Source organism: Trematomus bernacchii, unplaced genomic scaffold, assembly GCF_902827165.1.
Source record: "Trematomus bernacchii unplaced genomic scaffold, fTreBer1.1, whole genome shotgun sequence".
In the NCBI taxonomy this organism is placed as follows: Eukaryota; Metazoa; Chordata; class Actinopteri; order Perciformes; family Nototheniidae; genus Trematomus; species Trematomus bernacchii.
In genome coordinates, this window is record NW_022987973.1 from 4,105,437 (window position 1) to 4,118,499 (window position 13,063).

A 13,063-nucleotide genomic window follows, 5' to 3' on the forward strand; every position below is an offset into this window, starting at 1 on the left:
AGGTGGTGGACATTTTTTACTGGAAATAATCCAATGTCAAATCAAAATTATGATGAGATCGAAACCTCAAAAAGTAATGTGGAAGCCGCAGTGGTCAACCCCATTAATTATTCTCCATTGTAGTCTTTCGTTTTCTTCGTTACTTAATGACATCACTACGTTACACTCACTCTTCTAGTGGCTAGCGCTCCAACACATTGTACGTGAAAGGCTAAGGGGCGGGACATCTCTAAGCAGTTGACCAATCACAACAGAGCCAGCCAGCTAACCAATCAGAGTAGACTGGGCCCTGGTTTCAGACAGAGGGTACAAATAAAGACCTTTGTGAACATTAAAGCATGGAAACATGTCACAATAGAGGCACAACATGCAAATATGAACCTGAAAATGACCATAATAGGGCCCTTAAAAGTTGTATATTTGGGTCAGGACTTTTCATTCTTGTTAAATATAATGTTTGCTGGAGAGGAAAATCAGATAAATACAGCTCAAATAGGAGCTAGAGTTCGTAGCTTGATCAGCAACACAGTTTTCCATCTATGTTGTTCTTCAGTACGGCTGATTGTGCGACAAACCAAAGCATATCCCCTCCTCCCAACATCTTCACATTCTGCAGTCTTTAGCACAAAATCTGCCTCTGTCCACCAGAGTCTGTCATCTTTGTATTTCATCATCTTCTGTACCTTTTACAACCCCGATATCATCACATCAAACCATCACAATGACATCTCTGACATGCCTTTTTTTATTTCGTGATAAAAGTCTGATTGTCTGATTCTCAGTCTCTGCACTAGGGAAATTCCCCCAAACTAATATTTCATTAGTTGTAAAGCTCTGTAGTTAAAATATATCCTTAATTGTAAAATATTGGACACATACAGGCACCATCGACATCTTAGGGCATTACAATTTAGTGTATGCAGTATGTTGGACGCTTTCATTTATTTTGTCCTTTAGAGAACTGTCGTTTTTAAATTGTCATCTCTGCTTAATTCCAAGATCTTAAATTGACAGACACTCACTTAATGTCGTTTCCAACAAGATCAACTGTTCTGTAAGTCCTCCATCTTGCTCTTTGTTTCCCTGGCGGTGAAAAGTGTCCCGCTGTATCCACAAATGTTCTTCAGCAAGGCTTACATTCCTGCAGCGGGGTGAACATGTCTCATCTGGGGTCACATAGTACCACATTCTCATTTTTCTACTTGTCTTTTCAATAAAATGACATAAAATGAACTTACCAAAGCTGAAGTATATGGTCAACTTCATTCATTTTCTTTCCGTTTTACTGATTTGAATGGCTATAAGCTGCACCTCTCTCGTCTCCTCTTCACAACTACACTTTTCGCGGCACACGTATTTACAGCCAATCAGCTCTCTGAATTATGAGATTACGTTTTGGTGGGGTTGCCAGCACTTTGCCCCACTGGTGATTATTTTTTTGCCGCACACATTGAATAGAAAAAGACTGTGAGCATGCGCAGTGTAGTTTTTACAGCACCCATTCATGTTGACAGCAGAGAGAGGGGCTTGCCCCACATCGCTCAACACGGCTCAATAGGCACACTGTAGACACTAGTTAGAAGAACGCAGACTAAAACAGCAATGTACAGACGAATCCGACGACTAAATATGATCTTAAAATATATTTTAACATATATATATTTTGCATATTTTTGGAATTATTATTTTCATTACTTTCTGCTGACACTAGGTGGGGCTGTCCCGAATGACGAGTCGCCACTGCTTCATTCTCATCAGGCCACCAACAGAAAGACCTTGGAACGATTTCCCTACTTGAAGTGGTCCACGATATCTCCTCGCTCGGGGTCCAAACCGTTCATGAACAAGCCTCCGTTTCGGGCCAGAGGAGTGATCAGGCTCTCTCTCCGCTCGTCGCTGAAGTTGACGGACATGGTCCTCCTGGGCAGGGTGAGCTCAGGGCCGGGGATGAATCCCAGATCAGTGGACAGTTTGCGTTTAATTGAAGTGGCACGCTGGAACTTATCGTGGATGTCCACGCTAACACGCCGCCGTGTCTCCTTGAACTCTGCGGAGACGTTAGCCGTCCACTCTGCAGCGTGAGCTCGGATCTCCACTACCTGCAAGGAGAGAAAGACATAGAAATAAATAGAGATTAAGGGAGGAAACACTTAAGGAACTGCTGGAAAAACGATTCCTTCTTTGATGGCAGTGGCAAAATGTAAAATAATTTAAAAAGAGACATAACCTTTAAAAAGCGTTTTAAAGGTCTAAATGTCTCACCACAGGGACCTGTTTCTTTTTGATAAAGTTACCATACATTATCACCATTTGACAATACAATTAAATGACTATATCCATGGACAATCAGTTATCCATGACCTGTCAGTCAATGACCAAATCACATTATGTCTTTTCCATGTTTGAATGTTTAGTTTTTTTGTTAATTGTTTCCCCTCTGAATAAGATGTTTTATATAAACTCAATAGCTGTAACATATAAGTGCATGTTATTGTCCTTTAGTTAGAAAATAAATGACGTACTGTAATTGCGCTTCTTCCCTAGAAATCCAAATTAGGGTAGGTTGAGAAAAAAAACGTGTTCAATGTGTTGAACCAGGATATTTATGCTAACGAGTAGGCTTCAGTTTTGTCTTTAGAACTCATTAAAAGAGGAATAGAGCCGTTCTGTTAACACATTTCAAATACTGCCTGTGCTTCAGACTATATCCCACTAATAAGAACACACACACACACACACACACACACACACACACACACACACACACACACACACACACACACACACACACACACACACACGCACACACGCACACGCACACGCACATCACCACTTAACAGTTTCAGACCTGAATAATACAACTAATTATGGTTAGCTAAGGGCTACACCATGTCATGTCAGCATGTTCTTGTTGAAGATACGAGTAGTGCTATAAGACTTCTTTTCTTCTGATGAGGACATCATCACATGTTTTCTGAATGACAACTTTCTTCTCTGGAGATTCTCACGGTAATGGCATACGACTGCGTTTATGTGTTTAGATGGCAGACGGTGGATTGGATTAGAAAACAGTCTAATCATTGAAATGTTGTTAAGCAGAGGGCAAAAGTTGAGGCACTGTAACAGTAGCATGAAGAACCTGAGTGTCACTTTACTGAAAGACACAAATACATCGAAAGATAAACAGATTTCTAATAACACTGCATTACATAATAAAAAAATGTTGATAAATGTTCACTTTATTTCATATCAATGCCTTTTCTAGTAAACAGCCTGGGCGCAACATTTTATAATTTTCCCTGCATTTTAAAATGATTATTATTATTTTGTCAGCATCACACAATGCAGTTTTATTTCCTGAAAATGAAATATGACATACATTATGAAATAACAAAACCAAAAAAAGGAAAAAGGGACACATTGGAGAAATCACTGAACATCAAACCAGCGGTCTCATACCTCTTCTTTGGTCTTCTTGGAGATGACTCGGAGCCAGTCTCCTATCATGCTGAGGATGGCAGCAAAGTAGGCGAGTCCCACCAGAATCCAGAACCAAACAACTGGTTTATAGTAATCTAAGTACTCTATTTCTGAACCACCTAGACATGGAGACAGAGGCAATGAGTGTGACACATCAAGAAGAGTTCACCAGGTGATACAGGCAGAGAGACAAACAGGTTTGAAATAGCTGTCTGATTTTGCTCTTCAGTCATTGGCTTTGTGTTTGTACCTGCCACAAAGTCTCCAAATCCTATGGTGGTCAGCGTGATGACCACAAAGTAAAGGGACTCCAGCACAGACCAGCCCTCGATGTGTTTAAAGATGGCCGCTGGCAGCGCCACAAACAGCAGGCAGCCGAACAGCACGAACAGCAGCGTGGAGATGACCCGGATCTTTGTCTGACTGATGTCCCAGTGCTGAGAGAGAGGGGCAGAGGAGACGGGACACGTCAGGTACCTTTACAAACTCTACAGATGGGCTGTTTGTGATCACTGTAAATACACATGAAGCTTTTGTGGTCATTGTCTGTTTAAATCAAATGATTTGCCTCTTCATTTGAGTGGCAATCTTGAAATGGATTAACTAGATCCAATGTAGATATTTTTATGCTAAAATATGTTCATTTAATTTGTCCATCCGTGAGAAGCACTTGTTGTTCAAACCAAATGTATCTAAGCAGGGCGCATGAGGAGGATTTTGAATTTATAAAGACTAAATCGAATTGAAATCAATTTGGCGCCATTTTTGTCTTTTACTAAAACGTTATCAGCATCATCATCATCAGTTCAGAATTTCTTTATTCTATAATACTTTGGTTTATGACCAAAAACTGGTAATCCAATGATAATTTACAGCTTTACTTTACCAGCTTCATCAAATGTAAACTTGGACGGTGAACATAGTACAGCTTTATCACTGTATATATGTTTTTTTGACTGATTGATAGCGTTGTAATTCAGTGCGTTTACCATTTACATTCAAATGTTAGCATTTAGTGAGCAACAATGCATTCAATATTTCTTTGGACATTTCATTTAAAACCAAAAGTCACAAAGATTAAAAGTCAAAGGATTGACAAAGTGATACGATTCCTCTTCTGGGAAGCATACATGTTTTTACAACATTTCTTAGCCAGCCCTTCAACAGTTATTGAGATATATCAGTATGGACCAGAGAGGTGATTTGGTAAAACAGATAGACGCTGTAAGTAATAATAGCCTTATTCCATAAATTGGTCCCCTGGGTGCTTTAGAAAGAAAAGACATTCACAGTGTTCACTGAGGATAATGCTGCAGTCTCACACACTCTGGGCACAGAGCAAAAAGGCTTTGACAACACCCACACAGACACAGACTTACACAATGAACTTTTGTCCTCTGTCCTCAGCCTTAATCATAATATTCATTACTCAGTCCCTCGGGTGCCCTAAGAGCAGCAGAAGGAGCAAATCGTTCTACATTGCACACTTCAGCTCCTTTCATTCAAGGCTCGAAAGCATATTTCAAACAGCAGCAAATTCAACTTTAAAAACACACATTTTGTGAGCTTTGTTTCTCTTATTGGGAGCTGAAGACTTGACATAAAACATCAATGCTGAACAAAGACTCAACCATCTCCTCTTAGAAATACTGTTTTTACAGAGAGACACTACAGGTGAATCTAAGAAACGACACAAAACAAACAAACTAATCTCTAATTCTAAAAGGGTTTGCATGTAAACCCTTATTCTGCCTAATACCTCATCAAAACCTTAGTAAGCACAAAAACAACACCCCTCATTTCTAACTGTAAATCATAACAAACTATAATGAAGAAACTCAAATATAGTCAAGTAAAAACGTCATAAATCAGAGAAACCATTTATGTCATTTCAGTGTTGGTTAGTGCAGCTTTCAAAGATAATGTTTTTGTACGTTTGTTAAAATGCACACATATCACTACATTCTTTTAATGTATTCTTGTTTATATTCCATAGGTTGACCCTATAACTATCACCTCAATATGTTTCACATTTATCTCTTGATGTTCATTATTCAGGGTAGCTTAAAGACTTGCGCCCTTCAAACAATAAACTTGATGGAATTCAAACATGTAAAACAATATCTGTGTGTCTGCCCAGCGTACGTGATTCCATTTCCCCCCGGACTCACCACAAACATTTTCTCCACTCGGGCGATGCCCTTGCCGAAGATGGTGCCGAGCTGATCTCCTACGCCAGCCAGGAGGAAGCCGAACAGAGGAATCCCCAACAAGGCGTAGATGATGCAGAAGATCCTTCCTCCTTCTGTGTGGGGAGAGGTGTTCCCGAAACCTGCAGAGAGGACAGAGACACCAAAAGAGGATATCAATCACCATTTCATACTTCCCACAGCAGTTGAAACCAGAACATTGAAATCATTTAACACATAAACATGCAAGTAGGAGTATGTGGTTATCTTGTTATATACTCTACATGTGTTGGGAATTTTTAAACAATTTATTATTCTTAATCTCTATTTTATTCTTTTAGAGTGAACCCTCTGAACGTCTGAAGCAACATGGCAGTGCTCCTGTGAGTAAGTGTGAGTCATTTGTAAGTAATTGAATGTCTGTCTGATAGGAGGAATTTGAGAGGGATCAACACTGTGTGTCCTACCGATGGTTGTGATGACAGTCCCAGCAAAGAAGAAGGCGGAGCTTAGGTCCCACAGGCTGCTGTGATTGGTCAGCCTCCCTGCAGGGTTCACTCCTGAGCGGATGGCAGACACTACTTGCTGAAGAGGAGAAAGAGAGAGGAAGAGAGATGTTTGTGTTTAAATGTGTGTTTCAGATCAACAATTAGTATTGATTTACAATTGGAAACTATCAAATCCTGGTTAGAAACCAAATATTATGTTGTGCAGTAAATATTATCACGAAACATTTGAGCTGATGCTTTTGAGCTTTGTCTTTCTTTAGTGCTGCAGGAAGGATCAGATAGAAGATGGAAAATACACTGTATGTAACTTGGCAAACTGGGCGGGGCAAGCTGTCTCCTAGAATGCATTAAAGTGTGAGTCAATGTGAAGGGTTTAATCGTTCAGAAATGTAACTGGATGAGAGTATCCAAACAGAAACAAAATATCTGTGGCTACACATGTCTTCCTTCTCCTCCTAAGAAGCTGTAGGAGCTGTCCATGGTGCTGAATCCACTGCAGCTGTGCTGCATTATAACTGTTCAAATACAGAACAGTATTTCAATCAAACGTATGTAGTTTTTAATGTGAGGCAGGTCTAACCTTAACCAGCTCCTCCAGCTGGCTCTGGTTGACACAGGAGTGTGTGGACAGGAACTCCAGCTTCTGGGTGAGAATGGCCAAACGCTGGGCACTAAAGAGAAAGTATGGGAGAAATGTTTCTGATCATTACTTCATATTTCACAATAAGAGTCCACCCTTGTTCGAAAAACAATACAGTAATAACTCTGAACGATGACTTTACGGCACATTTCATTTTAAGAAAATGTGCCGTAATGTCATCGTTCAGATTTTATCTTTTTTAAACTGTGTGAAAATGACTTGACTTGTGAAAGATCATATTTAGGCTCTAAGCACTACAGTGAAAAGGATAACATCGAGTTGTTTTCTTGCTGTAATCACCCACTAAGGCACAAAGTCTACAGCAATGATTCCCACCCTGGGGTCAAGGCTTTGTGTGCTTTGTGGTTGTTAAAATTAGATTTGGAAATGTATAACTAAAAATCATAATAACACACTTACTGAATAATGTATACACAAGTAATTTAGATATACATGGTTGTTTGTCGTCAAAATAGTGGTCTTCTTAGTACAGGGGTGTCAAACTCAATTTCATCGCGGGCCACATTAGCATTATGGTTGCACTCAAAGGGCCGGTTGTAACTTTTAAGACTATATAAATATACATATATAAATATATCATATATATAAAATAATGTATTATATGACATTATTGCCTCTGAATTGGATTATTATCGGATAGGGTAATAACTTAGTAATTAACTACGTCTGAAAGCAGAAGTCCAGGGGAAATAACTGCAAGTCTCTTCAGTGCGCACGTCACAAAACGAGATGTATTGTGGGACATGTAGTTTATGGGCAACGTGCTTCTGTAAAGTGGCATATAACCGTATAATAAACGTATTATATTCTTTGCAAGCTCTTGTGAGGTTAGGGTTAGGGTTAACCCACATCAAATGAAGTCACGGGCCGGATTTGGCCCCGGAGCCTTGAGTTTGACACCCCTGTCTTAGTAGGACACACCTCTGTGACCTTTCAACCTCTGTGACTCTCTTTGGTGGCTCAGCCTGTTTTTACCTGCAGACATTAGTATCTCTAAATTATGAATGAAATCTAAAGACATCATAAAATATCAAATGTGCACAGGGGAGAGACAGGTAAACAGATGGATAGATGGATGTTTGTTCTCGTAGCGCTGCAGACAGACAGCTGTAAATGTATTTCTCCCGCCTACCTCTCGTGAGGCTGCTCCAGGGATCTGAAGACTGCTGCTCCCATCACCAGGTACAGGACCACCAAAAGAAAGATGGCCGTCACCGTCTTCCATTTCATCACTGTGGCAACCATCTACAACACTTCAACTGATCAATCAACTCACATAAATACTTTATAAACTTTTAAAATATGTGTTTTTCCCCACTGTTACATGAGCACCGTGTGAATCAAGAGATAAAGAAATTACTTTTAAAAATCTGGACTTCTCTGTTTTTTCTCTCACCTCACTCTCCTCCCGGGGAGTCAGTGTGATTGGCTTTGTGGAGAAGGAGAGGCGGGGCTTGGTGTTGTGAGTGGCGGATTTAGGGTCCAATAAGTCTGGAGCTGCCACTGCCAGGGGAAATTAGATAAAAAGACATTGAGATTTGTGTCCTCAAACATCTTTTCCCCCCTCCAATCAAATGCGCCATATTGATGACGTGTGTCTTTAGAAATATTTCAAATGGAGGTGTTTTGTGTATCTGTGTGGTTCTCTTCTGTCACTTTTTTGTCATTTTGTGTCTTTTTATGGTAGTTTTGCACCTTTTGTGGTTATTTGGATTTTTTTCCATGCCTGGGGATTTACAATTAGGTTTAACAGGATTACAGAGTTTAAAATATAGTCTGAAAACCAGGGCAAGAAGAGCCTTAAAGGCAATATATAAGATCTAAAAATCATTCCTAAAACAGTGTAAAACAGGTGTGATGAGACTTTTGGTTCTGGTTGAAAGCCTAGCATTGTTGTACGAATTGAGACGAGAGTACAGGCTGTTGTTATAATGAAGGCGTGAGGAGATTTTGAAGGCATTACATTTGATTTTCTTAGGGGCAGCTTAACAGATTCGGGGAGGTCAGTGACCCCTCTGGACACGCTGGTGGACTCGTCCTGCCTACTGTGCATCCCAGAGTGTGTGTGTGTGTGTGTGTGTGTGTGTGTGTGTGTGTGTGTGTGTGTGTGTGTGTGTGTGTGTGTGTGTGTGTGTGTGTGTGTGTGTGTGTGTGTGTGTGTGTGTGTGTGTGTGTGTGTGTGTGTTGTCTGAGGGGAATGAATGAAGAAGCAGTGCAGCAGAGAGGAGGAGAGGAGGAGAGGGTCAGGATAAGGAGTCTGTTCCTTCAGACAGAAGAGGCGAGACATTTTGATAAAACATGTTTTATGAAAAGTAATTATACATTTGGACCCAAAACATCAAGGCATGAAATCTTATAACTGTTGTTTTCTTGTATAAAACAAACTGAACCGAACTGAACGTTTGTATTCCTGTTGCTGTTCAATTAAGTCACAGGTGACACCACGATAAAGTAGCCTACAACAAGCATTGATTTAATGTGAGCCCATTTCTTTAAAATTCAGCAATCATATCAAAACATTTTATTCAATTTGAATGAGATTGAAAATTGTTCAATAAAAAAATCAGGTTGTTTATCTTCCACCACATAAATATTTCTATATTATATAACAATGTCAGAATAATATTATCATTTATTAAAATATCTTAAACTCCCGGTGTTTATGTAAGAACCATGTTAACTGAATGTCTGACAAGTTGAAATAGTCAACCTCTCTGAAAACCGAGCAGCTGAAAAACTCACACACACACACACACACACACACACACACACACACACACACACACACACACACACACACACACACACACACACACACACACACACTCAGACTGCAGGAATAAGATAGGGGGAACAACTTAACCTAACATCTTGCCTGAGCTTCAAGACAGTTAAATTACTTTTTAAAATTGTGTATCACTGCAAAATTAGCTTGAAATTGTTGTTTTAACAATGCAGCCAGTTTGAAGTGTAAGATAAGATAAGATAAACCTTTATTAGGGAAATCCAGCCACAAAAAAAGGATAGGATTTCACAGGATAGAAGAGGAAAAGTAAGCTCACACCAGGGTAATAACAATAAAAAAGTAAGCATTTGACATTTTAGATTAAATAAAACTAACCATAAGAACAACTACAATTTTATTGAGCAGAGATGGTGTAACACTTGTTTGAAGTTAGAGTAAATTGAAGTTTGAGAATAACTTTTTTCTACTCACTCCTTGTTGCCTATCCGATGCCCTCCGCTCTCCTCTTCTCCTCATCCGACGCTCTCACTGTGTTTAGGGGAATCTTTCCTCCCCTGCCTGTCTCCTCCCTGCGGTGCTGACCCGGGGGGACGAACAAGCGCTCCGTGTTTCTTCCGCTGCTCTCCTCTACTTTTACCGCGGATCGGACACCGATGCTGCTGCACTACCAATGTGCATTTATTGCGTCCACATGTCCCTGCACAGAGATGTTTCCTCTGGTGTTTCTCTTTCAGTTTTGCACCATCTGCTCCTCTCCGCCTGCGCTCCGGCTTTTGAACACACCGGTGCAGCGGCGGGATATCACGGAGAGGGGGGAGAGAGGAGGGGAGAGAGGAGAGGAGGGGAGAGAGGAGGGGAGGGTTGGAGGTGCAGGACAGGGAGGTGGTTCCCAAACTCAGAGGGAGGCCACACAGACTTTCAAAAGCCCCCCTTCACATGTTCTATGGTTATTCACTTGAGGTATAGGAAAGTACAGTTTGGGTGAGGATTTTGGCCATATAGGCTCCTCTGGTACTTCTACTTTTACGCAAGTGCAAGATCTGAGTAGCCCAGTACTTCTCCCAGCTCTGCTAATATAAGAGCAGAGGACTACCAAGGAGGGCAGTGAAACAGCTTTCACAGTTTTTCAGAGGCCAAGATACTTCTGTTGTAGTTTCAGTCAGCCTTACAAGTAATACGTAGCCTACCCAACCGTAGTGAAGTCTTATAATGAATCAGTGTCTTGTCTCTTGTCATAAATTGCATATGTTGTTGGAAAAACTCCACCACAAAATGTATTTACCTTCAGAACTTGTTGAATATTTTCTGGATCTGGATTCTCTAATAATCAATCTTTTTGCAAGAAAATCAAGTTTGTGTCTGCCTTTCAGACCTTCAACCATGTCAAATTCGACATGGTTGAAGGTCTGAACGGCAGACACAAACACATGAATCTGTTTATTGAGGGGTCACGCCAAGATTGGAAACTGTTGTCGTAGAAAAAAACGCCAGGTTTGTAAGATGTCTGATTTAAATAAATGGATATAGGCTAATTGTTTATGAGGATTTTAATATTCCTTTATATAACAAATAAAATGTTTATCATGATCTGCATGTGTGGTTGGTGGGGATGTAGATGTTCTTTTCACTGTGCTTCCCATTGGAAAACAAAACAACCCATAGTAGGTCCAGTCTGTTTAAACTGCAGTATGGCATGTATGCAATGGAAATGTTCTCTGGATGTTTAACCCGTAAACTCTCTGATGGAACACAACGCTGGTTTATTATCTCACTCATCCTCTACAATCAAACACATCCTATTTGCTCAAGGACATAAAGCAATATTGCCATGGTCGTAATTTAAATGTGTTTGGGTCGTTAAAAGAGCGTAATGCTGAGTTTCCGAATTTCTTATGAGCACAGTTACTACAATATTTAAAGTGGTCCCTTTGCGTAATTATTTGTGGAATGATTAAGAATGTGTATTTGAGGAAGACAGTTGCTAACTAACACATATAAACAGTTGCTTTGATGTGTTAAGTATCTATAATAAACACTGATCTGGTATCATCCATCTCTCGTGCTCCACTGGTTTCTCTATTTCTTTTTCTTTCCATCAACCCCCCCCCCTGCCTCTGTCTGATGGGAAATTAATAGCAGTTTAAATGTTCGTGTTTCCACTTCATGACTCCAACATCTAAACCTTAATTATACGCCTATTTATACAGCTAAAGATAGATACTGTGTGTGTGTGTGTGTGTGTGTTGTGACAGAGTGTGTGTTGGAACTCCATGTGGGTTGTTGTGTAAGTTGCATGCTTTGTAACACATGTAGTGTTTGTGTGTGTGGGCAGGTAGGATGTGTGTTACATGAACAAAGTCCCTTTGTGTGTGTGTGTGTGTGTGTGTGTGTGTGTGTGTGTGTGTGTGTGTGTGTGTGTGTGTGTGTGTGTGTTAGAGAAAGAGCATAATCAAGTGTCACGGTCTCGCCCCACCTGCTAAAGTTGACAACACACCTGCTGTTCAGTGTAGGCAGGCAGACAGACCAGATTTGTCCCTGTTCTCTCACAATGTGCAGAACCTGCTGTTCAGTGCAGTCTACTGTGCTGTGATAATATAAATTAAAAGTGCAGTAGGTGTCATATAAACTCTTAATTATCATCATTAATGTCACGATATTGCTTGTATCCTGTCATTCCTCAACTGCCCTCTAGTTGAAGACTTTGCTTCAACCGTTCCTTGGCCAATATGTTTTGAGTTTTGTCTTCATGGCTGATTGCATTTATTGTAGGTCTCCTTGGATAAAAGCGTCTGCTAAATAAAATGTATTTTGATGTAATGTAATACAGAAAACTGATTGAACAAGACTGGAAATCACCTGTCTACTCAACTGTTCTTTATTCATTCATTGGGCTGCTGTTTTACATAATATTTCCCGATCAGTTTGCTATTCTTTATTAACCTATAAAGGTTTCATAATGTGTCCATTTCCTGCATCTTGCGTCTCTCTCCTTTTTAGCTGCTCAGTCAAAACATTAAACTGATAACCCTCGTAATCTAATCCCTTACGTGAGCTCTCTGACATTGTTAATATTTGAGTTATCAAATTGTTTAAAAATATCTAAACAGTACAAATGAATCAAGTATGAACACATTTATATATTTCTTTATCTATCCGTTTTTTTACAAGTCTACTCCAAACAGGGTGGTCCTCTTCCTCTGAGCGAAAAATAGACTGATGTCTAACACTCGCCAGAAATATTATTCCAGCTGTGTTTTACGTGCCTCGGTTTCTGTATATCTTTGTGTCTGGGGCTGCAGCAGCAAATTAAGAAATGGATTGCTTAATGATAGCAGTCAGTCTGGTGCATGACAATTACTGACGCTGATACTTGGTCACAGTCAATTTGCACAGCAGTGACCAAATATAGAAGTCTCATTTCAGCTTGTTTTCCATCATTTATTATCAGTGTTATTCAATCTGTCTGAAGGATACCTTT

General features: G+C 40.0%; 1 protein-coding gene across 1 annotated transcript; it reads right to left on the reverse strand.

Annotated features, from left to right (window-relative positions):
• Positions 1-1,790: 1,790 nt before the first annotated feature.
• On the reverse strand, positions 1,791-12,648 carry kcnk2a (potassium channel, subfamily K, member 2a). The gene is made up of 9 exons (XM_034116350.1): positions 12,633-12,648; positions 8,236-8,342; positions 7,972-8,084; positions 6,759-6,849; positions 6,137-6,254; positions 5,652-5,812; positions 3,731-3,917; positions 3,460-3,599; positions 1,791-2,099 (listed from the first exon to the last, which is right to left on the reverse strand). Exons 1-9 carry the CDS (start codon positions 12,646-12,648, stop codon positions 1,791-1,793), a joined length of 1,242 nt encoding a protein of 413 aa, XP_033972241.1.
• Positions 12,649-13,063: the final 415 nt, after the last annotated feature.

Coding starts and splice junctions, on each gene's coding strand:
- kcnk2a (XM_034116350.1), bottom strand. Junction 5,813..6,136: donor GACTGTCATCACAACCATCG/GTAGGACACACA, acceptor TCCTCTCTGCAG/GTTTCGGGAACACCTCTCCC. Junction 3,918..5,651: donor GAGTGGAGAAAATGTTTGTG/GTGAGTCCGGGG, acceptor CCTCTCTCTCAG/CACTGGGACATCAGTCAGAC.